Source organism: Rattus norvegicus, chromosome 2 (assembly GCF_036323735.1).
Source record: "Rattus norvegicus strain BN/NHsdMcwi chromosome 2, GRCr8, whole genome shotgun sequence".
Taxonomy (NCBI): domain Eukaryota; kingdom Metazoa; phylum Chordata; class Mammalia; order Rodentia; family Muridae; genus Rattus; species Rattus norvegicus.
In genome coordinates this window covers 33060102-33087144 of record NC_086020.1, presented here as the reverse complement: position 1 = coordinate 33087144, position 27043 = coordinate 33060102, and the positions used below count along the sequence as shown (strand labels likewise).

Sequence of the window (27043 nt, the reverse complement as noted above, 5' to 3'; positions counted from 1 at the left end):
TCAGCTCCTGCCAAACTACCTGCTCTGGGCATTTATCCACGACACTTCACTGAGAGGACCATAGTAATCAGTCACACAGCATAAAAACCTGGAGTTCTCCATGCTAATGAAGCCCCGAGTTCTTTGGCCAATGAGCGTCCCTTCCTGGGCACTCCTTCCAGGACCAGTATTTAATCCCTGGTTCACCCTGAGTAGGGGGTATGCATTCACATTAGCCATCAAATAATGAAGATTGGCAGGCAAGGGTCGCTCACCATGGGGGGGAAACTTCTTCATAAATAGCCATGCCTCAATCTCCTGGAGAAGGCCTTCTTCCAGCCTCTCCGCACTCACTCAGAACCAAACCGGTTCCGCCCATCCAGGCTCTGCCCTCCCCTTCCTGCCTGGCCCATGAGGGCAAGTGTGAACTGGGATCCCTATTTTTAACTGCCAGCGGTACTCAAATGACTGGGAACCACAACAGTTGTCCCAGATTCTGCTCTTTTCACCTGATAAACATGGACTGAGGACCCCCATGGCTGAGTGTGTTCTGCTTGTCCTGAGTGGCAATGGGGTGCTCCCGGCACCCCTGTCATGAGGCAGACAGACCATCCCTGCGTCAAGGTATGACCAAAGGGACCTGCTAACCACTGTGGCAGGATTTCATCTCCCCACTGCTGACCTAATGGCCCCTCTAGGCAAGTTTGCACATGTCCAGCACAGAGAGAATTTCCAAAGCTAGGCTTTGATCTGCTCCAAATGAAAAATAGGATTGTTCTCAGGTACAGTGTGGGGCATGATCTTGTGGTAGTATTTGGTACATGCAGGGCAGTGAGGCAGTGTGTGAGTTCTAACAAAAAATAGCATGCCCTTTCTTTAGACAGTGAGTTCAGAACATGTATGATATATCCTCTAGGATCAGGGATAGATTGGTGTGTGTGTGTGTGTGTGTGTGTGTGTGTGTGTGTGTGTAAGCACATGCCAGTAAAAATAATCAGTTTATTTACTGCAGAAAACTGGCATCTGGTACATCTAGGGATTAAAAACTAATTAGCTTTTCCTTGCATGGTACACTGAACCTTTTTTATTTTTCATTCATTCGTTTGTTCCTTTGTTTGTTTGTTTTTCCAGATAGGATTTTTCCTTTGTAGCCTTGGCTGTCCTGGTACTTGCTCTGTAGAGCAGGCAGGCTTCAAACTCTGAGATCTGCCTGCTTCCGCCTCCCAGCCTCCTAGCCTCCCAGTACTGGGATTAAAGGAGTGTGCCACTACCACCTGTCCCACTGAACCCTTTGTAAAGTGCCATGTTTGTGTTGCTAGCATTCGGTGAGGTGGCAGCCTGTCTCCAGTCCATCTGCTCTAATCTAACTATGCTTTTATTGTAGGAGGGAGTGAGAAAGCCCGGGCGCGACACACATCAAGAGGAAAACTGTTACCCAGAGACCGAATCGACAACCTCATAGACCCAGGGTTGGTCCACTGCTTTCTACCTCAGCGTGTCTTCTGTGTCACCAGACAGTTCCATCAACAAATGGTTCTAAATTCGGGTTCCTATAGTGTCTTAGTTAGGGTTTTACTGCTGTGAACAGACACTATGACCAATGCAAGTCTTATAAAGGACAGCATTTAATTGGGGCTGGCTTACAGGTTCAGAGGTTCAGTCCATTATCATCAAGGCGGGAGCATGGCAGCGTCCAGGCAGGCATGGTGCAGGAGGAGCTGAGAGTTCTACATCTTCATCTGAAGGCTGCTAAGGCAGTTAAGGTGTTAAAGCCCACACCCACAGTCCACACGTCCAGATAGTGCTACTCCCTGGGCCAAGCATATTCAAACCATGATATAGAGAGTTCAAAGAACACCACACATTGATTGAGAGCCTGCTGTGTGTCAGACACTTGCAGGCAATGAATTGGGGCAGTTTCAGGGGATGAGATGACAGATGTCTCTGCTCTACTGAGGCCCGTTAGGTCGGAGGGAGGTAGAAAGGAAGCAGTAGACATCCGAATTGTAAAATAGACCAGAATGAAGTGGGAAAGAGAAACAACCAATCAAAAGCTCTGCCCAGAGAGAAGCTGGGTATGTCTGAGCAGCCCCAGGAAGCTGGAGTAGTTGAGTCGAAGGCTGTGTAGGGGAGAACGGTAGGGTCTGGGCTCTGGTTCTGGGGGGGCCCATAAGGCTATTGGTTCTGGCTTTTCAGAGAACAAGGGAACCACAGTATGAATAGACAGGACTCACTGCATTTCTGACACGTGCTGCGTGATGTCATTTATGGTGTTGGGCCCACAGACTATATTGTGTTGGTATACTTCGTTATTTCTGCGAGCGACAGAGTCGCCCATAGCTCCTACTGTCTGGATCATGTCATGAAGCGTGACACATGACTATTTTACATAAGGGTTCTGCTCTTCTAGCTGCTGTGCTGGAAGTGAACTGTGTGCAATAGGGTGGTGGTGGGGAGGGCGTTAGACAGCAGAGACCTGGTAGATCTGAAGGATGGGTCATGGCAAACAAGCGAAAAGGTAGGTGGATTCGAGGGCTTGTGTATGGAGATAGGGTCTCATGTAGCTGACATCAGAATCATTGTATAGCTGAGGATGACCTTGAATACACACACACACACACACACACACACACACACAGACATTTTGGAAGTATTAGTGATTAAACCTAGGGCTTCATCCAACCTGAGCCATAGCTCTGTCGCTGACCTACAGTCCCAGCCCAGCCTTGAACTTCTGATCCTCCCTCCTCTGTCTCCCTGGGGATGGGATGACAGGCATGTACCACCATATCTGTTTTTCATGGCGCAGGGCATTGAACCCAGGGCTCCGTGCATGCCAGGTGCTACCAAATGGGCTGTATCTTTTTCTTATGTTTGGATGAGAGGGTGCGTAAGCCCAGGGGCAGGTGTGTCAAGGCACATGGGACAGTCAGAGGACAGCTTTCAGGAGTCGCTCATCCTCTGCTATCTTACATGATCCAGGGATCAAACTCAGGTTGTCAGGCCTGTATGCAAATGCTTCTACCTGCTGAGCCATCTCACAGCCCCCAGCACACACTCGTTTATGCAGATATAGATCAGGAACCTACATTAGAAAAAGAAAACAAAATACAATCATACCAAACCTAGCATTCTAGAACTCCTTTTCCTCCATGGTGTCTTGAACACACATGTAAATGGAGGGTAGATAGTACAAGCCTGGGACCTCTGAATAGATTGCTTCTGGATGTCCCAGATCTGGCATTTTCTACCTGTGGAACCTTAGACTAGAGGCTGGCTTTTGGTTTCCTCTTTAGCGAATGAGTTAGTGTTTATGAAGCCCTTGGAAGAGAGCCAGGTACATGGTAAATGTTATTACCATTTGTTCCCTTTCTGTGGTAATATACACATTTGTGGAGTGTTTTAACAATAAGTCTCCAGTATTTTATGGTAACCTGTAACATGGCTACACCACATAAATTCCTATGAGATACTTGTCCAGTGTTCTAGAAATCTTTTTGTGGATTTTTATATGTAACATACATTTTTGAAATGTTGCCCTGTTGAAAAGATCGTCCCATCGTTGTGTGTAACATGTTAAATCCAGATATTTAATTTAGACGACATCCTTTCTTCTTCGCAGGTCTCCCTTTCTGGAATTCTCCCAGTTCGCAGGTTACAAGTTATATGGCGAGGAGGAAGTCCCTGCAGGTGGCATCATCACAGGCATTGGGCGAGTGTCTGGGTGAGTGTCCCCCTGTGCTCAGTCGTGAGGGCAGGAAGAGTTGCTAGAATGGGGTGTCTGGAGCATGGAAGCTTAGTGCTCTCTGAGACCTGAGTGTCCCACAAGTGTATTAAGCTCGTCTGTGGAGAGGTAGAGACCACAAATTGAAGGGAGAAAAGTAAAATTTACCCAGAGTTTCTGGGTCCAACTTAGAGTTCCCCCAAATGTAGGATTTAAAAAAATATATTTTTTAATAAAAATATTAAAAAGTTATTTTTCATATATATATAGTATATATTTATACTCACTATAAAATCATATTTGATACTGTTGGATGTGTTTGAACAAAAAAAACCATTATATTTTCTAACTTTTATAAAATCATGATCACTGGTATTACTATATTTTTATTAATTTATCCTCTCATCTATTACATCCTGAATGCAATTGCCCCTCCCTCCTATCATCCTAGTTCCCCCCCCCCATACACACACACACATAATCCCTTCTTCCTCCCAGGGATATCAACCAAACATGGCAATAGCAATAAGACTAGGCACCTCCCCTCATATTAAGGCTGGCAGTGGCAATAGAAACCAGAGGCCCGATGTCCGACAGAGCTAGGATAAAACCAAACACACCTGGGAAAAAGAAAAGAACAAAGTAAAGGAGTGTTTTTCCATGTGGTACTGGCAAAACACCCAGATTTATTTAAAATAAAAGAAGAACCATACTGAGTCGTGGCTTAGATTAGTGTCTCAGGAGGACTAATGGCTCTTTAAAAATCAAATATGAGTGCATAATCTTGTTGAAGGTAATCATTTTCTTTCAGATAAATGGATCTGAACCATGAGTAACGACAGCTTAGTTTTCTAGCACGAGCTATCAACTGGTAATTGGCAGTAGTGGTGTGCGCTAAAGTTGAAAGCTATATTGCGTGTCGTATAAAAATTTAATTTTGCAGAAGTCTCATAGTCTCTTTCAATGGAATTTCTGCCTTTCAGAGTAGAATGCATGATTGTGGCTAACGATGCCACCGTCAAAGGAGGCACCTACTACCCAGTGACGGTGAAAAAGCACGTTCGGGCACAAGAGATCGCACTGCAGAACAGGCTCCCATGCATCTATCTGGGCAAGTCACAAGTGCGCTGTGACCTGTTCTAGCTGGTGAAATGGAAAGCTGTGTGGAAGGCTGTGTGGATGCCATTGTTACTGGGTGTTTGAAAATCCTGCAGTTAGAAAGAAATTTGGTATTTGCTAGGAGCTGCTGTGAAAAGTTACTAAGGACTGTCCATTGTACCACACTGGTACATTAACAGCTTAGCGATTTTTCTGTTAACTATAATTAATTCAAGCTCTTAAAAATAGCGAATATTTATTGATCTCTTGAGAGTCAGGCACTGTGTTAAATACTTGAGCATTACATAATTTGAGTAGATTGTAATTTAAGCTGCAGCGAATTTCCAGAGGGTCAATCTTCATTTGAAAGTTAAATATATTTTCATTAAAGGCTGTTTTGAACAGAATCTAAAAGCAGAGCAATTTAGAATTGGCACCTTCTGGCTACCGGCTTAGTTTGCTAAAACTCTCACACATATTACACGCTAGTCCTTTACAAATGTGTAAGCATTTGAGCAGGTCGTAATACAGGTTTTCTATATTTTTTATTCCCGGAAAGTGAATTTGCCTGGTTGACTCATAAGGTAAATTTCTTTGCACACATAGAAAATAGAAAAGGAAACTACTTGCAGGCTGACAGATCCTCAGGCCTCTGCCTCCCAAGTGCTAGGATTAAAGACACCACCACATCCAGCTCTAAGTTTTCTTTTCTTAAAGATGTATTTATTATGTATACAGCGTTTCACCTGCATGTACACATGGAGGCCAGAAGAGGGCACCAGATCTCATTATAGATGGTTGTGAGCCACCATGTGATTGCTGGGAATTGAACTCATGACCTCTGAAAGAGCAGACAGTGCTTTTAACCTCTGAGCCATCTTTCCAGCCCCTAAGTTTTCTTTTCAATGTTTGTTCTGCGCACTGAGAGTAGATGCTGACTTTTTACATACACAGTTTCACGTCCTCCTGAAAGCTCTCTGAAATGGCTACTATTGTTTATTTCATGGCGAAGGGAAGTTGGAGGTGCTTAGGATGTCCTGGAAGCAACCTTCGGTCTCATCTTCAGTCTCACGGCTATGACGCAATGAGCTTTGATTTGAGACAGACGTCTCTGCAGGTAGCCCAAATTGGCTTCACCAATGCGTCATCACCCCAAGTGGTGCCAGGCCCTGTTGTACCTCACTACGGTCTGTAGTAAAACTACTCAATATTTAGGAAGCCGGTGCAGGAGGATCATAGTTTGAGCCACACAGCTAAACCGCTCAAATAAATAAATAAGTAAGTAAACAATGCCCAAACAAATAAGAAACAACAGAAACAGCGCAAGAAAGCAACATACAAATCATCCACGAATCCTTTAATGGTTTTTGTGTTGATCTAGGAAGATGTGTTTTCAGTTCCACTGGCAAGTTCATGGCGTTTGTTGGTCTTTTGCTGCTCTTTAGGGGGCAGTGTCCTGAGCTGTTCTTATGCAGCTTTGAACAATGGTTGGGAAGCCTTCAGTCTAAGAGGAAACCTTTTGGTTGAGTTGGGATATCTGAGATTCTAGAAGGCATGGAAGAGAGGGGGCAGGCTTCTGTGACCAGCGCTGTGACCGTTTGTCCATGCTTACCTTTCTCATTTTCCTTCTTCAGTTGACTCAGGAGGGGCCAACTTACCTCGGCAAGCAGACACCTTTCCAGACCGGGACCACTTTGGCCGCATATTCTATAATCAAGCTATTATGTCTTCTAAAAATATCACACAGGTAATTTCTCATTGGTGAAATATAGTATCATACTTTTGTTTGTTTGTTTAAAACTTCAGCTGTCGTTGCTACCACCCAATCCAGATGAATTAAAAAAACAAACAGAATTTGGTCAGATGAGATGCCAAGTCCAACGATATGAGTTCAAGCTCTGGGGGGGGGCATGGAAGGAAGAAGAGACTGTCTTGAGAGTCTGCCTCTGACATGTATGTGCAGGCATGGAGCCAAAGCCCTTGCTGCATACAAAAAAAAAAAAAAAAAAAAAGAAATGCAATAAAAAATTTCAAAAACAATTTTTTATTATATAATGTAAGAAATTTTATAAGGTTGTTTTCAGTTCAAACTTTTATTAACTGCAGGTGTGTTCCTGAATTATAATGAATGCTAATTACCCAGGGAAAAGAGGTTTGAAAGGGAAGTCATTTTTTTTTTTTTTTTAGGACTGATCTATTAGTACAGAGAAAATGTTAGTGCCTGGGCAAAGAGAGACATAGACATAAGTCCACAGAACCTTGATTATTAGAGCAAAAGATCTTAACTCATGGGCATCAGTAGGGGATCTGTAATGATGTTTACCTGTTAAAGGCAAAGAACTAAAGTCCTCGCATCAGATGAATAAACGTCAGAGCTGTGTGGAGAAAAAGCAGCAGGCAAGTGTGGATCCAGGGCCCATGCGTGTGACGGGAGTGCATGGAACCTCACTGTGTCGTGCTTGTGTTTAAGTGTGCGTTGGAGAATGTCACACACAGCTGTGAACTGTGTGTGGTGCTCAGGAGGGAAGGAGAAGAAGGGGGTCACTCAAGAGGAATGTGGGGGAACCTAGGTTGTATCTGAAATATTTTATTTAATTGAGATAGATTCTCAGAGTGTGTGAACGTAAATTCTTCATCAAGGGTCTTCGTCTGGGTAATCACATTAAGGCCTGTGAGATGAGATAAGATGGTTCTAGATCCCCTGGGTGGGGCTTAGAGCTGACATTAAGCGTCCTATTGAGACAGAGTAGACATAGGCATCCAGAGAAAGCAACGAACTGACTCCACAAGCTGCCTTCTGACTTTGGTATGCACACACAGTCTGTTCTGGATTCCAGCCTTCTTAAGGGTGGCCAGGGACCAGTGTCTTCATTCCTGACCCTCACTTCCCTCTTTAAACCTTCCCACTGCAGAGGCCTCTCACTCAAAACCTTCAGCTCCACAACTGAGTTCCTTTATTCTCCCCACCTTTTTAAAATTGTCCCCCTGTCCCACCAGGAACTTGAATACAATGTCACCTCATGTGGGTCCCTTGCTCTCCACCTCTCTGCCTCTAAACCTCAGGGTGCTGCTGTCTCTATGGGTTTTCTGCTAATGCCTTGGTGTAATACAGAAATGTTATGTGGTTTCTGCCCCTGGTTCCTGGTTAGGAGAAGCTTCGGTTCCTGCATTTGGTTTCTGTCCTGTTCCTAAGACAGAACTCCTAAGACCCTTGTAGGTAAGGGTGCCAGGAACACCTTTTGTTTTAATGTTTGGTCTTTGATTCTCGGTGCAGAGCTCCTAAATCCGTCAGGCCCTTCTCTCCCTCACCCCACCCCACCCAGTCTTCTGGAGGAGAGGATCCCTCATGCCTGCATGATGAAGCTGCCATACAGTCCCCTCCTGCAAACCCCTATGGGGCTTTCAAGATCTTCCCACTTACTAAACACATCTGAGTACTGGGAGCATGGCAACCCTTAGCTCCATAGAGACAGAAGAGCTCAGGGGCCTGCCTGTGCGCCACCGTCTAGCTGTTTTCTGTGGCCTTTATTAATACACCAGCATACAGAAATACAGCATTTACCTGACTTCTCTGGGCCATTCTAGCACACTCAATGCAAGAAGAGGGAGTAGTGGGAGCTCCAGTCTATATCCTTAGGTAGCCAGAAGCTGATGCCTCTGCCTGACTGGCGTTTCAAGTAGAGACAGTCTGGCAGAACCTAGTGATGCCTCCAGAGAGTGTCATAAGGGGATAAGGGGACCCCCAGCTGGTGTCCAGGGGAGAACTGATTACTTGGTGTGGGAAGAACTCCCTCCCTCATCTAATGGCAGAAGCGTTGAGTGGTTACAGGAGAAGTGGGAGAAACAGTTTTCTAGTTACTCTTGGCTCAACCAGACCTGATTGCATTGCCATCCCCTGCTGTCTACTTGGCGCTAGCTTCTGATTATTTTGTGTGCATGTGTGAGTACATGTGTGTGTCTGTGTGGACCACCTGCATGCCTGGTGCCAGTGGAGGCCAGAGAGGGGTGACAGGTTCCTGGGAACTAGTTACAGGTGGTTATGAGCCCATCACAGGCTCTCCTCAGGAGCAGCATGTGATCTTATCCATGGGGCCATCTTTCAAGTTCCAGTCTCCCTTTCCTGTCATGGGGTTGATGTTTTGGTGTCAAGAGACAAGAAACCTTGAGTCTTTGCTTTTCCCCTCACTTTTTTTTTAGGTCAAAATATTTACCTTCTTATGTTCTTTGAGTCTCCAGCAATTATTCTTAACTCTTTATATGGGTTCTGGCTGATTTCTTATTTTTTTTAATTGGATATGTTCTTTATTTACATTTCAAATGTTATCGCCTTTCTCAGTTTCCCCTCCAGAAAACTCCTATCCATCTCCCTTCCCCCTGCTTCTATGAGGGTGCTCCCCCACCGACCCACCTTTCTCCCTCCTCCCCGCCCTGGCATTCACCTACACTGGGGCATTGAGCCTTCATAGGACCAAGGGCCTCTCCTCCCATTGATGCCCAACAAGGCCATCCTCTGCTACATATGCAGCTGGAGCCATGGGTCCCTCCATGTGTACTCTCTGGTTGGTGGTTTAGTCCCTGGGAGCTCTGGGGTATCTGGTTGATATTGTTGTTCTTCCTATGAGGTTACAAACCCCTTCAGCTCCTTCAGTCCTTTCTCTAACTCCTCCATTGGGGTCCCTATTCCCAGTCCAATGGTTGGCTTCAAGCATCTGCCTCTGTGTTTGTCAGGCTCTGGCAGAGCCTCTCAGGAGACAGCTATATCAGGCCCCTGTCAGCATGCACTTCTTGGCATCCACAATAGTGTCTGGGTTTGGTGTCTGTATATGGGATGGATCCCCAGGTGGGGCAGTCTCTGGATGGCCTTTCTTTCAGTCTCTGCTCCACACTTTGTCTCCGTATTTCCTCCTGTGAGTATTTTGTTCACCCTTCTAAGAAGGACTGAAGCAGCCACTCTTTGGTCTTCCTTCTTCTTGATCTCCATGTGGTCTGTGAATTGTATCTTGGGTATGATTTCTCATTCTTTATTATTGTTTCTTTGTCATTAGAGCAATATTAGATGAACTTTTATATCTTCACAAATTTTCCTGAGATGGGACATGCTAATATTTGTTAAACGACAACCTCTCACAATTGTTAAAGCAAATGCCAACACGTTGACTGGTTTCTCCCTCTCGCTTCCTCCTACCCTCTTCCCATCTCTTTCCATTCCACTTTACCTAAGTCCTCATGTTCTACCACTGAACACATTCCAGCCCCTTTCCTATATTTTGTTGCTTAAAATTGTGGCTTAGTCCTGGGTTCGGTCCCCAGCTCCGAAAAAAAAGAACCAAAAAAAAAAAATTGTGGCTTAGTGTGTTTAAAAATTTTTTTAATAATCTATTATATAAGTCAACCATCTGTGATGCTATGCTTTGGTTAAGGCCTGTCCCCTAAAGGATTTTTGCTGGAAGCCTGGTCTTCAGAGGGACAGTGCTGTGTTGGGAGGTTTGAAGAGGAGGGCCTAGTACAAGTTGGGTCGTTCATGGAGCACTGGATTAGTGTGGGATTTTTGGAATGGGTTGATTCCTTTGAGAATGGATTTTATACTTTATATCATCAAAGTATGAGCGTGGTCCCTTTGGTCTCTCACATCCTATCTTGTCATGCAACCTTTTTTCCCATGACATGTTTCTGCCATGATGCCGCTTGATGTATGACATGATGTAGTTAGAAATTCTTCGCCAGAGAATAGGTGAAGCCACCTGGTCTTTAGCCTTCCAAAACCTTGAACCAAATAAACCATATTTTTCTCCCTGTGTAGAATATCCAGTCTCAGGTATTGTATTACAACAACACAGGACAGACTAAGAAATAACTATTATTTCTTAGTTATTTATGCATTTGACCATAGTCAGTGGGTGCCTCACTCACTCCAATTCTATTTCCTACCTTAAGATTGTTTTTTATTTAACGTTATTAACCTCACCCATTGTAGATCTGTTTATCCACTTATCTCTAAGAATATATCGCTTACATTCTTATCTACGTCATTTCCTGTGTATTCTCAGATATGCAAATAATGTTGACATATATCTAGACCTTTCGGGTTTAGCATTCGGCATTTGCTTTGTAAGAAGAGAGACTTTTTTTAGGTCAGAATGTTTATCTCTTTTGTTCTTTGAGTCTCCAGCAGGTATTTTTAACTCTTCTCTCTAGACGGGTCCTGGCTGATTCCTCATTCTTTCTTGTTGGTTCTTTGTGACTAGAGAAATATCAGATGACTATTTCACGTATTTCCCTGAGATGAGACATGTTAATATTGTTAACTTTTAAAGCAAATGCCAGCACATCGACAGGCTGCAGTAGTCTCTTGTTTCCTTACTGTGTGGTGGGCTGTGCCCCCTAACCCCACCACTGGGGTTTAGATACCTCAGAGGTTGGGATCTTTCTAAGCTGCTCTGCAGGCCGCTGTTCTCACATTGCTGGCTTCTTGTATGTGGAGTTTATAATATTTAGCAGATTCGTTTTCCTGTTAATTTTTACTGCCAGCCAGCCATAGACCACTCACTATAGCTTGATCTTTGATCTAGAAAGACTCTTTTTTTTCCCCTACGCCCGGGTGCATCAGCAGCTTTGATTAGCCTTCCTCCTCTACTGAAATCGGCTTCATGTATTGAGTGGTGTGAAAGTGCAGTTTCTCGGGGCCCTCATCTTTCCCGTTGTGCTTTTCCCTATTTGGTCTAAATTTTGGAGATTTTTTTAGATGATTATCAGGGGTCTCTCTCATATTACCTCTCCCCTCCCTTCTCCTTGGTTTAGCTCATTATTTTTGAACGTTACTTCAATGACTGCCTTTCTTTCAAGCATCTATGATCATTCTGAGGGGCTTAAACAGGCAGATCCTGTTACTTTAAAATGTATTCCATAAAGACCAGTAGAGCCCTGGGATGGCGGGGGCTGAAAGCAATGTATTTGGTTGCATCTAAGCTCTCTAAACAGAGGCTCTGATAAAAAGATTGAGGAAGAGCCATTGTGGGTAAGATGGACGTCAGCATTCTGTGTACTTTTCATACCTTTTGGCACAGGTGAGCATGAGTACCTCAGGGTTAGCAGAGTCTTCATCTGTCAGTGTAGTTGACAGTGATCTGAACTCCTGGCCAGCTGTTCCTGGTCAGCTGCACTTTGTGTCTTTTATCTGCATGCCAGAAGAGGGCATCAGATCCCTTTATAAGTGGTCATGAGCCACCATGTGGGTCCTGGGAATTGAATTCAGGACCTCTGGTAGAGCAGTCTCTGCAGCCCTAGTGACTTTTATTTTGAATGGTGGCTCTTCAGGTGAAGATGATACAATGTGATACAGACAGTGTTTGCTTTTCACAATTACTTTGAGTAGAAAAGGTTGCGAAGTGGGAGGCTTAACTGAGGAGCTTTTCCATCCAGCACTGGGTCTCTTCCCCTCTCTGGTGTGTTTATCTCAGTATGTATAAAAGTAGAAAATGGTCTCCAGCTTTGCAGCGGGATGCAGGAGGTCCAGAGTTGATCAGGCTTTTCGGAATGAGGCGTAAGACCTCCCTGCTTGACTCCCTGGCACCCTTTTCACTGAGTTACCTGCTTGGCTACATTGTGTCTTCCGTTTTGCTTGTTTTCTGGGGGCAGACCTGCAGGGTAATGGATTTGTTTGAAGAGGTCTTTTGTGATTGCCTGTGACTTGCAACAACTTATTTCTGTTTCTCAGACACCATACTATGGCAAGAGTTGTTTCTGTGGGTTACAGTCATCCCTGTCTGCCTCCTACTCTCTTGCGCATGGTTTAAATCAGAGTCATGCTGGGCCTCTCTTGTATCTCTGTTGCTTAGCAGACACCCTCTCTGGTGATGGGGGGATGGCTGCCTCCCCGAGTCTTTGGAGTTTGTCTTTGTCCTGATGAGGGTCCCCTTGCTGCCCCTTTTAGCACAATACTGATGATGTGCCTCCAACCCAAGCTGAGTCCGCACCTCAGAGTACAGCCATGCATTTTATGACATTTTAGTTCTTAAGTGGAGAGTGGAGCAGAGTTTTCTGTGCAGTTCCAGAAACTTTGGACCCCAGAGTGGCCTTGAATAGGCCATGCACAAGGGCATACTTCGGGCTGTGAGTGTACGGCTGGACTCTGAGACCCCTGGATCCTATGAGCAGAAGACGGAGTGGCAGGATGCCTTTGTACCTGTCCTCTTGTCCCTTGTGGGTGATGAGCAACTTAGAATTCAGCGATGAGATGAGACTGAGGGATGCCTACAGGTTTAGTTGGCGACTTATCTGTGCTGTGTTCTTTTTATGCTATTATCAGCATCTGCTTTCGTAGCATTAAAACTGTACTTATTTAAATACTTGTGATTAGGGGGCTGGGAAGATGGGTAAGCTGTCAATAACCGCCCGTAACTCCTGTTCCACGAGACCTAATCCTCTTTTCTGGTCTCTGTATGCTCTTGAAAGCATATGGTGCACACACAACTCCCATGGGCACACACATACACGTAAATAAAAATAAATGAGCAGGCTCACCACCTTTAACCCCATCCTTTAAGAGATAGAGGCAGGTAGCTTTCAATGAGTTTGAGGCCAGTCTGGTCCGTATATTAGGGCTACATAGTAAGACCGCATCTCAATAAATAAATAAATAATAAATAAATATCTTTTAAAAATAAATTAAAAATATGTATGACTGGAAAGGCTTTCTTTGTTATTGTTGAAACATTTAAGAATTTCGGTTCCTTGGGGCATACTAATTATAGCTCTTGTGGGTATTTTTGTGCTTTTAAAAAATGCTATTGTGCCTTTAAAGATTTTATTTATCTACTTATTTATTTTATGTGTATGAGTATTTTGCCTAGATGTCTGTGTACCATGTGAGTGTCTATTGCTCTCGCAGGCCAGAAGCAGGTGTCTGACCTCCCTCCCACGCCCTGACTTTTTAAATCATGTAAGCGTCGTGAGAGTACCATACACCTCGTCCATTGACTAAAGATTTCGTTGTGTTTCGGGTATTGCTGAGTTGAATCGAGCTTGTTATATCTTGATCTTTCCATTAGCATTCACTCTGTTTCTGTCCAGTCCTCCCAGCCACGGAGCTTCTTTGCCTCTACGAGTTTGTCTGTTGTGAACATTTCCTGTAACTTTGTATCTGATCTCCTTCATGTAGTATGAGGACGACTGGGTCACTCTGTGGGATGGTGCAGAATTCTACTTGGCCCTTGTGTTTCATGTCTACTGAAGATGAAGAATTTACAGACGGAGTCTTTGGAAGAGTGAGAATAGAAAGGTCTGGTCACTCACGCCATCCCGATGTGTCAATCAGTGGTGGGCTTCACAGGTGAAAGTGGTCCTGAGGTTGTATCTCCTACAGGCTTGCCTGTCTGTGGATTCTCTCCTTGATGTTTGCCCAGTGATGAAATGGCTGCTGGCTTTGCGTTTCTCAGAGTTCGTCTGTGCTGTTAGTCAGCACCACCTACACTAGGGAAGCTGCTTCTATCATATTTGCTAGAGACGGGTTTTTATTTTTCCAGTGTTAGGGATTGAAACTCCGGCCTCTTTCAAATAGACAAGTCACTCTCCCTCAGAGCCGCATGCCTAGACCAATGTAAATTATTTATCTATTGCTCTAGGACACACTATCCCCAAACTTGGCACTGTAGAACAATTCGTGTTCCTTCTCTAGTTCCTGTGGGTTGGAGTTTACACTCGCTCAGGGTCTCACGAGATGCAGTCCCCTGAGCAATTGATGGAAGGGCCCAGTTCCTAGCTCACTCGTGCGGTTATTGTCAGAATTGGTTCTTCCCAGGCCTCCCTCAGTTCATCTTGGCTACTGGCTAGAGGGCCATCCTTGGTCTCTTGTCATAGACATTCCCAGAGTACTTCACAGCTGGCTGCTTGACATCATCAAAGCAAGGAAGGGAGAAGAGAGGAGAGAGGCTGCAAGGGAAGGGTAACAAGGAGTGGCTTCAGTCTGCTGTTCTCACAGGGATCATACCCATGGGTATGATCTGTCTTGGTAGCTTCCCCTCTCACCTACCCTTCCACCAAGGTGCTGTCTTAGTAATTAGTGTGGGCTAGGTAGTGTGAACATGTCTTCCTCGTAACTCTAGAAGCTGGAAGACCCCACAGATCAGAGTACCAGCGTGTTTCCATTCAGGACTTGGTAAGGGCCTTCTTTTGGTTTTGTCCTCATGATGGACAGAGACTTTTGTGTCTCTGTATACAAGGACCTTGATGATGTCATGGCTCCACCCTTGTGATCATCTAACCTCAGTTGCCTCCCTGAGGCTTTACCTCTAAATCACACCCAGGATTGAAAAGAGTAATCCCTCCTGTCACCCCCCCCCAACTTCCCATCTCCTCCCCCCCCACCCCCTTCCCCTCCCCCACCTCCTCCCATTCCCTCCCCCCCCACCCCCTTCCCCTTCCCCCACCTCCTCCCATTCCCTCCCCCCATCCTCTCTGACTGACAGTTGCTGTTCTCTCCTTTGCTCTCTAGTTGTTTTCCTGGAATGCACTCTGCCTGTCTGATTTTTTTTAGGCCTTATTTTTGAAAACTGTTCTCCTTTTAGACTCTTACATCATTGTGACTCTGCTCTAAGTTCCTTGAGCCCTTTCCTTCCGGATCACTAAGATAGTTTAAGCTGAACCCAGTATCATGGAGATACAGGGACTAAGGTAAAACTGTCCTTTGTTCCCTAGCCCGGTGACTCTCAGCCTTCCCAACTCTGTGTGCCAGTGACCCTTTAACACGTGCTATGGTGACCTCCAACCATATTCCCGCTGCTACTTCATAACTGTAATTTTGCTACTGCTGGGCTTTCTGATAGTCTTAGGTGACCCTGAGAAAGGAACATTCCACCCCAAAAGGGATTTCGACCCACAGGTTGAGAATCACTGCCTTAGAACGCTGTAAAAGGCTCAGAATACTTCAGGTATTCATAAAGCACAGAGATGGTTGAAACACTCGGGCCACTACACAGACTTATTGTGTTGGCGTTCTATCCTGTTATTTTATTTCACTTTAAAGGAACATATTTGTATATAAACAATTCATCCACAATTCACTTATTCCTAAGACGTGGTCGGCTACTGATGTCTGCCACTGTAAACTTGACTACCATGAGTGTTGCTGCCTTGTGTGCACTCGGGGAACTTTTACAGCTGTAGATGTAAGCACAGTTCTCGGTGTGTTATAAACCAAATGACGGGAGAAAACCACAGCCGTGTTATGTTAACAAATTAAATGTCAACAGTCTAATAACAGACACGAAACGTTCAGTTAAGGGAAGAGGCTCTGCTTGAGGGCTATGTAGTTGGAGATTTGTTAACTCACAGTACATTTCCTTTGAGCTAACGTTACTGTGGCATGCTGTTCATCAAAGAAGATTCTTGTTAAATATAAGGAAAATTGACAGAATATTGGGATTAGAAACAAAAACTGTTTTTATGTGGCACCTTTAAAAAAATCCATTGTATACTTACTTTTCTTTGGTGATATTTTTATTCCTGTCGAGGGGTATTTAGCCAAACTCTTCTGTATTATTCTTTGTGTCATGTTAATCTTTGAGCGAGGATTTTCTTAAGCTTTGTCTGAAACGGAAAGCTTTTGAGCACCTGAGAGTCAACAAAAACATTAATAATATTCAAATCATTATTCAATGTCCCCATGAGCTCAGTGATTGTTAGGTACACTGTTACTAGTTCCCCTCTGAGGCAGTTTTATGGATGTGGGTTTGTGACAGGTTTCTGTTCTCCATTAGCTGCTCAGACTAGTAGTTTATCAGGCCAATGCCCTCCTGATAGGCTTGTCCATTGTTATGTTTCGTAAGAGTGTGACATAAGCTCTTAAGATGGGTTTGTACAGGAGGTAAAGACACTATTCTGGGAACTTAGAGAGATAGCTCAGTAGTTAATGGTACTTGATGCTCTTCCAGAGGACTGGAGTTCAGTTCCTAGCACCTACTCCGTAGGATCAGATGCCCTCTTCTGGTCTCTTCAGATACCTGCTCACATACTTTGGATACACAGACAGACAGACAGACAGATACATACACACATACACACACATACACATGCACACACACACACACACACACATATATATACACATAAATTAAAACAACAACAAAAAATATATTATCCTATGTTGCTGTAAAATTATAAAACATGAAATGCTGTCTTTTATCCCACACTAGATCTGGAACAAGGTATCTGGTAGATCTCTTCATCTCAGTCAGCAAAGCGGCTCACCCGCTCTGCTCCATCCCCTATCACACTGCTGATGGCTTCTCTCTGAGCCTGGCAGCCATCTCTCTACCCATCCAGTTCCTAAGGCAGGCTGCCACCATGCCAGACACACACATCCCAATTCCATGGTGGCCTAGTGTCTGCAGCCACCACCCACTCTCTTAAACTTAAGTTGCCACATGAAAGAACACGCAACACAATAACCTCTAATCTAATTGATAAGATATAATTGCCCACCTAGACACACAAAGTCCTGTACACATCCATCCCTCAAGAACATTCATAACAACCTGTAAAGGTGCAGAGAGGAATCTTAACATCCACCTCCATGTTCTCCTGGCAGCTTCCTCTGCTTCGTTCCAGTCTCCTCCTCCCTCTAAAACTTTTCTCCCATCCATCCTTCCTTCTCATCCAATGACAGACCTCATTCTATCCTGTACCTGTATGACATCCTACAATCCTAGCTCGGGGTTGGTGGTGAGTGATGTGTTCCTGGAGTCTCAGTGTTCAGAAGATGAGAGGATTGTGAGTTCTAGGCTAGCTAGACTATAATAAGAACCATCGTAGGACTCCATCTCTAAAATGGAGTGCAGGGGTCAGCTATTAGCAGCACCCAGGCACTGCAGTGTTTGTAGGGATGTTGTCCTGATGCCATGCTATACACTGTTAGAGTCTCATCTCATGGCTTGTCTGTGTCTCCCTTGCAGATAGCTGTGGTCATGGGCTCCTGTACGGCAGGAGGTGCATATGTGCCGGCCATGGCTGATGAAAACATCATTGTACAAAGACAGGGTACTATCTTCTTGGCTGGACCACCCTTGGTAAGAATATAAGAATCTTGGTTGATTGATTATTGGTTTACTGAAGTTAAATATGTAACACATAAATATACAACACAAAACTATTCTATGCTTTAGAAATATACTAAGTGTAATAATGCACCACATACATTTACTGTGTCGTAATTCTTAATTGTTTGCTTCTGGCGCATTAAGCGTATTTGCATTGTGGTGCAGCTGTTGCCATATCTAGCTCTAGAGGGTTTTTTCCTGCTATGTAAACCCATTAAGTGCTCCTAATGCTCTCCCCTAACCCTGCCCCTTTCTCTTTGAGATAAGGACCAATATGTAACCCTGGCTAGCCTAGAACTCACTCTGTAGCCCTGGCAGGCCTTGACACTCATCTGTTTCTTCTTGGATTACTGTGTGCCGTATCTAGCTTCACCATTCTCTTTTTTGACTCAAGAATTTGACCACCCTGGGTTATATATATGGTATATCACTTTTGGGTAAAATGTGCAGAAATATACATTTGTGTTCTCCACGAGCATAATGAAATTCTGGAAAAGGTAATAAATGTAAAGTGGGAGAAACATGGTGTGAGAGACGGTTTTATTTGTTTGAGATGACTATATGCCTGGCTCATTCTAGAAGGTTGTTTCGAGCTGGATGTCATGACACACAACTGTGCTCCTAGTATTTAGAAAGTAGAGGTAGGAGGGTCAGAAGGTTAGGGTCATTCTTAGCTACAGAGCAAGGCCAGCCTAGGCTACATGAGATCTTGTTTCAAATCTCTTCCTTAAAAAGTTTTTTGTTTTTCATAAAACAAAACAAAACCAAAAACAATCCAGATGCAATGGCCCCATAGAAAACATAGAATTCCTACAAGTACATGTCTTCTATGCCAGGGTAAGCTTGGCACCCAGGTCTGGAAGGAACAGAAGGCCAGTTTCCAGCTCCTGCATCGTCCCCTGGAGCCCATGCCTCACAGCGCCACCCCGACACAAGGCCAGCTCCACCCTGACTTGAAACCTTCCCTGTGCTGGTGCTGTTCCCACTGGGGGCATGTGTAATAACAGTTGCTAGGTAGGGCTGGGTAGGAGGTGCTAGGCAAAGGCCTGGGCCATACACACGTCAGTGGAAGACTGGGAGGTTGTAGAAGACAGACCAGGAAATGGCTGAGGTGCCAAAGTCCTAAGGATGTATTCCATGGTTCCCTTAGAAATCATTCTAAAAGCTCATATTCAAAGACAGAGCATCTCGGTGGGGTCTGGTGAAAATGCTGTAGCAGTTCTAGCACTTGGGAGGCAGAAGCAGGAGGGCGTTGAGTTTGAGGCCTGTGTGGGCTATGTAGACACTGACTCAGAATCATCCAGCTGTACAGCTGTTAAGGATGTAGTTAAAGGAATCCGAGTAAGCAAGCTACAGGATTCCTACTGAGACACCATGTTTACCAAAGCAGTATTCACAAGAGCTGAGCTATGGAATCAGCCTAGATGTCCATCTGCGGAAAAATGGGTAAAGAAAACATGGTGTGTGTATGTATGTGCGTGCACACACACAGGTAGTAATAGTAGAGTTTTATTCAGCAGGGTCGGGGAGATGGCTCCGTGGATACGGAGCTTGCTATGCAAGCGTGGGAGCCTGAATTCAGTTCCCTAGCATCCGCATCAAATTGAAATATATATGACATGAAAGCTAGAAGGTGGAGAATAGGATATTTGAGAAGAGGAAGAGAATTAGGAAGAAGGGAGGGTCAGGAGAGGGTAGCAAACAGTAAATAGGATCAAAATACACGATACACTTGGATGAAAATAGCTGTCGCTGGGCGATGAATATGTGCCGAAATACTGACAAAAACAGCTAGCAATTCAGATTAAGCTGGGATGTAGCTTGGTGGTGGAACATGTGCTTAACACATATCAATATTCATCATATACACACACAGACACACACACACACACAAACACACATATCACACATATACACACACATACACACAAACACATATCACACATACACCACACAAACACACATATCACACATATACACACACAGACACACACACACATACACCACATACACCACACAAACACACATATCACACATATACACACACACAGACACACACACACATACACCACACACACACACAAACACACATATCACACATATACACACACACAGACACACACACACATACACCACACACACAAACACACATATCACACATATACACACACACAGACACACACACACACACACACATACACACCACATACACATACACACCACACACCACACACGCACATACACACACACACAAAGAAGGGTGGGGAGGAGAGGATGGATAGAGGGAGAATATGAATGAATATGAATTCAAAGTAGTTTGAAGTCCTATTAGACTAGTCTCTAATTACGTATTTCAAGTGGTCCTTCTGCCTCCAGCTTTCAAGCACTTGGATTACAGACATGTGCCACCAGTCCTGGTTCAAAGATTAAGAATTTCATGGGGTTGGGAGATATTATTGCATTAGTAAGGTTTCTCGCTACACAAACAAGTTTCATCCCTAACAGCACATAGAAAGCGTGGGGTGGTATCATGTGTGGCACGTGCTTGTAATCCCAGTGCTGGACAGGAAGAGAGCCAAGGATTCCAGGGTGCTTGCCAACCAGACTAGCCTGATTGGTGAACTCTAGGCCCTGCTTGAAAGACCCTGTCTCCAAACCCAAAGTGGATGTCTCCTAAGGAATGATACTTGAGTTTGAACTCTGACCTCATATACATGTGCACACACATACATGCACACCTGCATACTCATTGCACACACGCACACACAGACATAGAGTTAAACTCTAGGCCTGGAGTCCTGAGAACAAGGCTGTATGTAGCTCACCGGTCTTCCCTTTGTCTGACTCCACGGTAGAGGTTCTCAGCAATACATTTGTTGTGTTAACATACTAATCTCATACCATGCACCCAAATCTCAAGGCAGGAAATCATGTGCCTTACTAAAGAACATGTCATGTACAGAAAAACCCAAGAATATCTAATAGTAGAAAGTCCAAGGAATTGTACAACCATAACCTACATAAATATCATAATAATTCATAAATAATAAAATATCAAGACATAGAAAGGTCTCCATGACATGGATGGGAAATATGTGAGACACACACAGAACTGTGGTGCCACGTTGGAAATATTTAAGGGTGCCAAATTCATGGAATAGAATGTAGAATAGTGGCTGTCAGGGTCTAGGGGGAGGGAGGAAAGGGGAATGGCCACTGTTGAGTGGAGTTTCTTCTGAGAGTGGTGGAATGTTCTGGAATTAGGTAGTGGTGATGGCTGTATGATCTCATGATTATAAAACAAAAACAAAAACAAAGCCTTTGAAATGTATGCTTTACAATTGTGGGCCCCAAGGCAGGTCAGTTACTATGAAGAACTCATTTTCATGCAAAACTGTTTTCCTAGTGATTTCTTTTTTTTTTTTTCCTATTCTTTTTTTCGGAGCTGGGAACCGAACCCAGGGCCTTGCGCTTGCTAGGCAAGCGCTCTACCACTGAGCCAAATCCCCAACCCCTCTCCTAGTGATTTCTAATAACAGTTATGGAAGATAAGGTAGACCAGAAGGAGCTGGTACTTGAACTATGGAATACTCCAGTGTTATTTGGAATGTTAGTTTTCTTATCTGTTAATCATTCCCCTATGCTGTTTGTGATAGCTCTCCTTGGCTCACGAGAGGAAAGCGTACTCGGCATTTACCTTTGCATTGTGAGGGGTACAAAGCTTTACCAGGAAAAGTGTGAGTGACCTTTGAAAACTTCTGTTGGGAGGATTCATGGCCTGTAGTGCTGGTGTAACAGTGTTTTAGAGGGGTTCATCAGGGTCTACCCATGGATTCAGATTTAAGTTGACTCAGTGACCATGGAAGCCTGGAGTTCTCCAGAGCTGAACCTCTGTCAGGGGTCCATGAGAGACTAATGATCAGGGGAGAAGACTCTGAAATCCCATGCAGTGAGAATTCCATATCCTGATGCTTGTTTGTAGGCAGCTAGGGAGAGACTCTGAAAGGTGGGGTTCAGACACTGTTAGTTGAAGTAGCTTAGTGTGGTTGAAGCCAATGACTAAGAAGAAGAGGATTTGGGGGAGCTTTCTGTTCTCATGGCTCCTTTACCTCCCCAACTTACTGTTTACTAGAATGAACCCCTTTTATTGTTTCTGACTTGTGTCCCTGAAGCCATCACAGCATCAAGCATGTTGTGGGCGTTCAATAAATATTAACTGTTGACAACCCTATTTTTTCCCCACTGGAAATTAGTCAGATTCCCCAGAATAAATATAGCATGTCTGTTGTTTACTTCTTTTTATGACTTTAAATATTCAGACACCTCTTATAATTAGTTATTGTCTGGACTAAAAACCATTTAGCACTGATTTTTTTTTTTTAAAAGAGAGCCAACTTCTGAGGGTGGGATAATTGGAGGTGAAATTTTTAATCGCCTCTCTCTGTGGCCAGATATTTTATTTAAGACAGAGCTTTTGATACAATGAAGAATAACCTTCCCTGGGTTGTATCTTAAGTTAATTCTCATTATTTTAATAAAATCTCTTTACTCTTAAGAAACAGATTAGTCAGCCCAATAAGTAGGAATCAACAGTTTTGACCAGACGAGGTTGGCGTTTAGTTCTAAATGATTTTTCTTTCCTTTTCTTGTTGTAGTTTCTTGGGCTGTAGTTAAATCATTCTTGATTTATTGCTTCCTTTTCTTCCTTTTCTTGGCTCCATTCTGTCAGATCATAGATTTGGGTAACTTATGCAGATGAATATTTTTTCTTACTTTAAAGATAAAGCAACTGGATTTTATAGCTCTGGTTATTGATTATTGGAAGATGAGTGAATCTCCCGAGGAACCCACAGTATAGAGCTGATAACAGAAATATATCAAGAGTGCTGAAATGCAGACCAGAACGTAGCATGCAGATGTGTGTATGTGTGAGATTCTCTCCTTGGGCCCTTAGCTAGGTCAGCATTACATGGTTAATACCATGGGGTGTCATCACCATGAGGACTCGGGCAGGCCAAGAGGGAGCTCACCATGTAGGTGAAAGAAAAAGGGATCTCACACAGTAGGAGATGACTGAACACAACAGGTTTAAGGTGTGCTGGGCAGCATCATGAGAGGAGGGTGACTGCCCAGACTCCATCATTTGTACAAGAGCTATGGGCAGCTCTCAGTGAGTCCCCGTTTAGGTTTCCCTTCTGTAGACTGGGGATAATAATCTCTTGCCTTGCCTGGAGGTGGGGTGGGAAAGCACAGTGGACTTCAGCTCTGTGGAAGGAAGAATGTGGATGTGTCAGCTTAAGCAATGTGCTTGTTAGTGTTATCCGTGGACCAGTCTGACCGTGGCTTTTATCCTTGTAGGTGAAGGCAGCTACCGGCGAAGAGGTGTCCGCTGAGGATCTCGGAGGTGCTGACTTGCACTGCAGGTGAAGCAAGAGTGGTTGTTTCCTCTTAGGGTCAATGGCCATTGTGTTTGTTTAAAGGAAGTTTTACATTTTTTCCCCCTCTGCTGGTCTTGCCAGATCAAACCACAGTTTGTTTCCAGCTGCCCTAGGTTCAGTTCTCTTGAACTGTAAAACTGTGTTCGGAGTGAGAGTGTTAACTGCTTAAAAACAAACAAACGAACAACCCTTATTGTGTGTTTGTGGACAGGCAAATGTGGAGGCGCTCATGTATGTGAGTGTGGGTATGCCATGATAATATGTGGAGGTCAGAGCATAGCTTGTGAGAGTCCAGTCCCCCTCCCCATCTTACCACGTGGGAATTGACTCAGGTTGTCAGGCTCAGAGAAAGCACCCTTATCCTCTGAGCTAGTGTCAGCACAGGGGCTGAGCTAATCTGCTCTGTATGCATGCCACCAGAGCAGGCACAGCCCCTCAGCCTTCCCTGAGGCCCGAGAGGCAGTTCCTCATTGATTTAACCAACCTCACTTAGACGCTTGTTGTGTATCAGTCTCGATCTTATTGTCCAGGTAGAGTCGAGGGACTTGATTACCTACGGAGGATGCAGGGGGAGACGATAAAAATGACAGGAAATGGCTTCATCCCCTGTTGTTTGAGACAGTCGCATGGGGTAGGAAACAGATTGGAAGCTGGAGAGGGGGTCAGACATTTCTGTAGGCCTGAGATGTTAGGGGTGTTTGAGATTTGCTTAGCAGGCATTGGCTGTGAGGGCAGGATCTTGTTAGGAACATCTGCCTAGTCAAGAGATGGCCCTTAATTCAGACTCTATAGTTCACCTGACCCTGAAAGCACACAGGGACTCCCACAGTGTCCTAAAGGGCAGATAGACCTATGAGAAGTCCTCTGTTCTGTGTCATCCTAACCCCAAGGAGCCCAGTGACTATGGCAGAAAAAGGATCCTTCCTACAAAAGGCTATGCCTTTCATCTCAGCCTTTCCCTCATTCCTCCTATTCCCCCCTCCCACCCCACCAGACAAGGTTTCTCTGTGTAGCCCTGGCTGTTCTGGAACTCACTCTGTAGACCAGACTGGCCTTGGACTCAGAGATCCTCCTCCTTCTGCTTCCTGAGTGCTGGGATCAAAGGCACGTGCTACCACCACCCAGCTGGCTGATTGTATTGTTGTCAGTGATAGGGAAAAAATTCAGACCTAGCCCTTGCCCTCAAGAACTTATACATTAATTCAGCTGACAAGAGAAATGAACGAATTAAGCTACTACAAAGTAAGAATGCAGGCGTTCTTCCAACCTTCCTAAGGCCTGACAGAAAACGGTTCACAACATCCTAGCATGAAAATGGTGTCGTCAGCAGTGTTTTAAGACCTGCTCTGCCTGAATTGGGGGAGACACTTGAGTGTTTCAGGGAGCGCAGCTTTGGGAGGTCCAGGCAGTGCTGCTGTGGCTGTTACATGAGACTGGCAGGGGATCTGCTTGGCTATGGTGATGCTTCTATCTGGAGACCTGGCTGAAGGAAAAAAAGCTGAGGTCAGGCCATAGGACAAACTGGATTTGTGTTTATTGTTCAGTCAGGAGAGAGGAAGGTAGTATTTGGGGAACATTATTTTTTATTTTAATTAATTAATCAATTAATTTTACATTTTAGCAGTTTTAAAAGGGTGAAGCTGTAGGTAGTCTGTCTTACTCAGTATATGGACTCTGGAATTTAGCTTCCGTTTGTCTCCCTGATTGCCTTTGTGACTTGGTGGAGGTGATTAGCTTCTTTGAAGCCCATCTTGCTGCTGTGTTAAGGCGAAGATTCGACTAGAACCCTCCTCGTTAGCGATCATCAAACACTCCGTTAGCATTGCTTCTTGTCCTTGATGAGTCATGGGGAAATGGTAAGGTGGTGACGGCTTTTTGAAAAAATAGGGTTGGGTCAGCAGCTGGTTGAAGGGCTTGCCTCAAAAGCTGGACAACAGAGTTCAAGACCTGGAGCCCTGGTAGAGAGAGAGCTGGCTCCTGAGAGTTCTTCTCTGACCTTGGCTTTTGGGCCTTGGCATGAGTATTGTGCACACACCACACCACACACACACACACACACACACACACACACACACACACAAACACAAACACACACACTAATGAGTAAGTAAAATCCACAAACTCAAACAGTGTTAAAGCTGGGCACATCCATAATCCCAACACTCAGGAGGCTAAGGAAGATTGCCTGTTTCAATTAAAAAAGAAAGACAAGACTAGTCACAAATTCTTTGGGTTCTCTGTCCTCTCCATATACGTTTGTACCTGTTTAGTCATCATTAAGAGTTAGTTTTAAACAAAGATTTTCATAGTGTCTCATCCAAGATTTCTCTTTCCTGTTATGGCGAATTTTAGGTGTCGTTTATAGGAAAGCATTGAATTTAACGTTGAGTTACAATCTTCTTTCTGCTTCCATTTCTACTGAATCCCAGTGCAGCCAGGAGTCAGGAGCTACAGCTGCCATTACGTGTGAAGCGTTTTGAGCTAATCTGGGCTGCAAAATCTATTTAGGAGCTGGAGGGGCTGCTGTGTGTGCTCTAGAGGGATAGATGTGGCCTCTGCTCTTGTTTAGGACGCCAGAACAACTTTCAAAAGTTAAACAGATTCCCTAGATAAGGTATCGAAACTATCAGTAGTGGTTTACCCATAGTGTCTTAGTTTGAGTGTTGTTGCTGTGAAGAGACATGACCACAGCGACTGTTCTAAAGGAAAACATTTAATTGGGGCCGACCTACAGTTTCAAAGGTTTTAATCCATTATTAATCCAGACATGGTTCTGGAGAATCAGCTGAGAGCTCTACAGCTTGATCTACAAGCTGCAGGAGACTGTGTACCATACTGGGTGTAGCCTGAGCATAGGTAACCTCAAAGCCCGCCCCCTCAGTGACGCACTTCCTCCAACAAGGCCACACCCACTAATAGTACCACTCTCACTCCCTGTGGACTAGCATTCAAACACGTGGGGGCTATTTCTGTTCAAACCACCACACATTCAATGAACCAAAATTCTGTGGTTTTTTTTTTTTCCTGCTATATATTTTTGCCTAACTGTATTTTTGTTTGTTCCTTTGTTTGTTTGTTTGTTTTTGAGACAGAGTCTCTGTTATGTAGCCCTGGCTCTCCTAGAACTCACAATGTAGATCAGGCTTGCCTCAGTCTCACAGAGATTCCCCCTTCCTCTGCTTCTGGAGGGCTGTGATTAAAGGTGTGCACCACCACACCCAGCTTGGTGTTACACATTTTAAAATGCGCTTTATCGACAAATGCTTCTCTCCTTTGAATGTACATTTCCCCACATTTATGTGTGTGAGTGTGGTCATGTGTGCAGGATGCATAGAGGTGAGGTCAGCTCTGGGTGTCAGTTCTTCTTTTGCTTTTCAGTTCATCTGCCAAGCTGGCTGGTACAGGCTTCCAGGGACTTCCCGGTCTGCCTCCTGAGTCACTTAGTAGGAGCATTGGGAATATAGGTGCTTATATAGCACATCCTGTTTTTATGTGTGTTCTGGAGACTTATTTATGTGCATTCTGGGGGTTAGAACTCAGGTCCTCATCCTTGCACAAGTGTCTTTACACAGAGTCATCTCTTCAGCCTGCAACTGTCTTTTGGGAAGTTCATACCCACACTTGGGAATATACTATCCCTGAATGTCTATATTATAAATCTTAAGTTAAAACCTTTAATTTTAAAAATAATTACATATGAATGTTTTGCCTAC

General features: G+C 44.3%; 1 protein-coding gene across 3 annotated transcripts in view; it reads left to right on the top strand.

Annotated features, from left to right (window-relative positions):
- Positions 1-27043, top strand: part of Mccc2 (methylcrotonyl-CoA carboxylase subunit 2) — a 71049-nt gene that overhangs the window by 22948 nt on the left and 21058 nt on the right. For all 3 annotated transcript variants that reach the window (XM_039102544.2, NM_001012177.1, XM_039102546.2), the window contains exons 3-8: positions 1364-1448; positions 3602-3703; positions 4687-4814; positions 6436-6548; positions 17749-17862; positions 23251-23315. In XM_039102544.2, coding sequence (XP_038958472.1) covers positions 1364-1448; positions 3602-3703; positions 4687-4814; positions 6436-6548; positions 17749-17862; positions 23251-23315 — 607 coding nt within the window. The remainder of the gene's footprint in view (positions 1-1363; positions 1449-3601; positions 3704-4686; positions 4815-6435; positions 6549-17748; positions 17863-23250; positions 23316-27043) is intronic.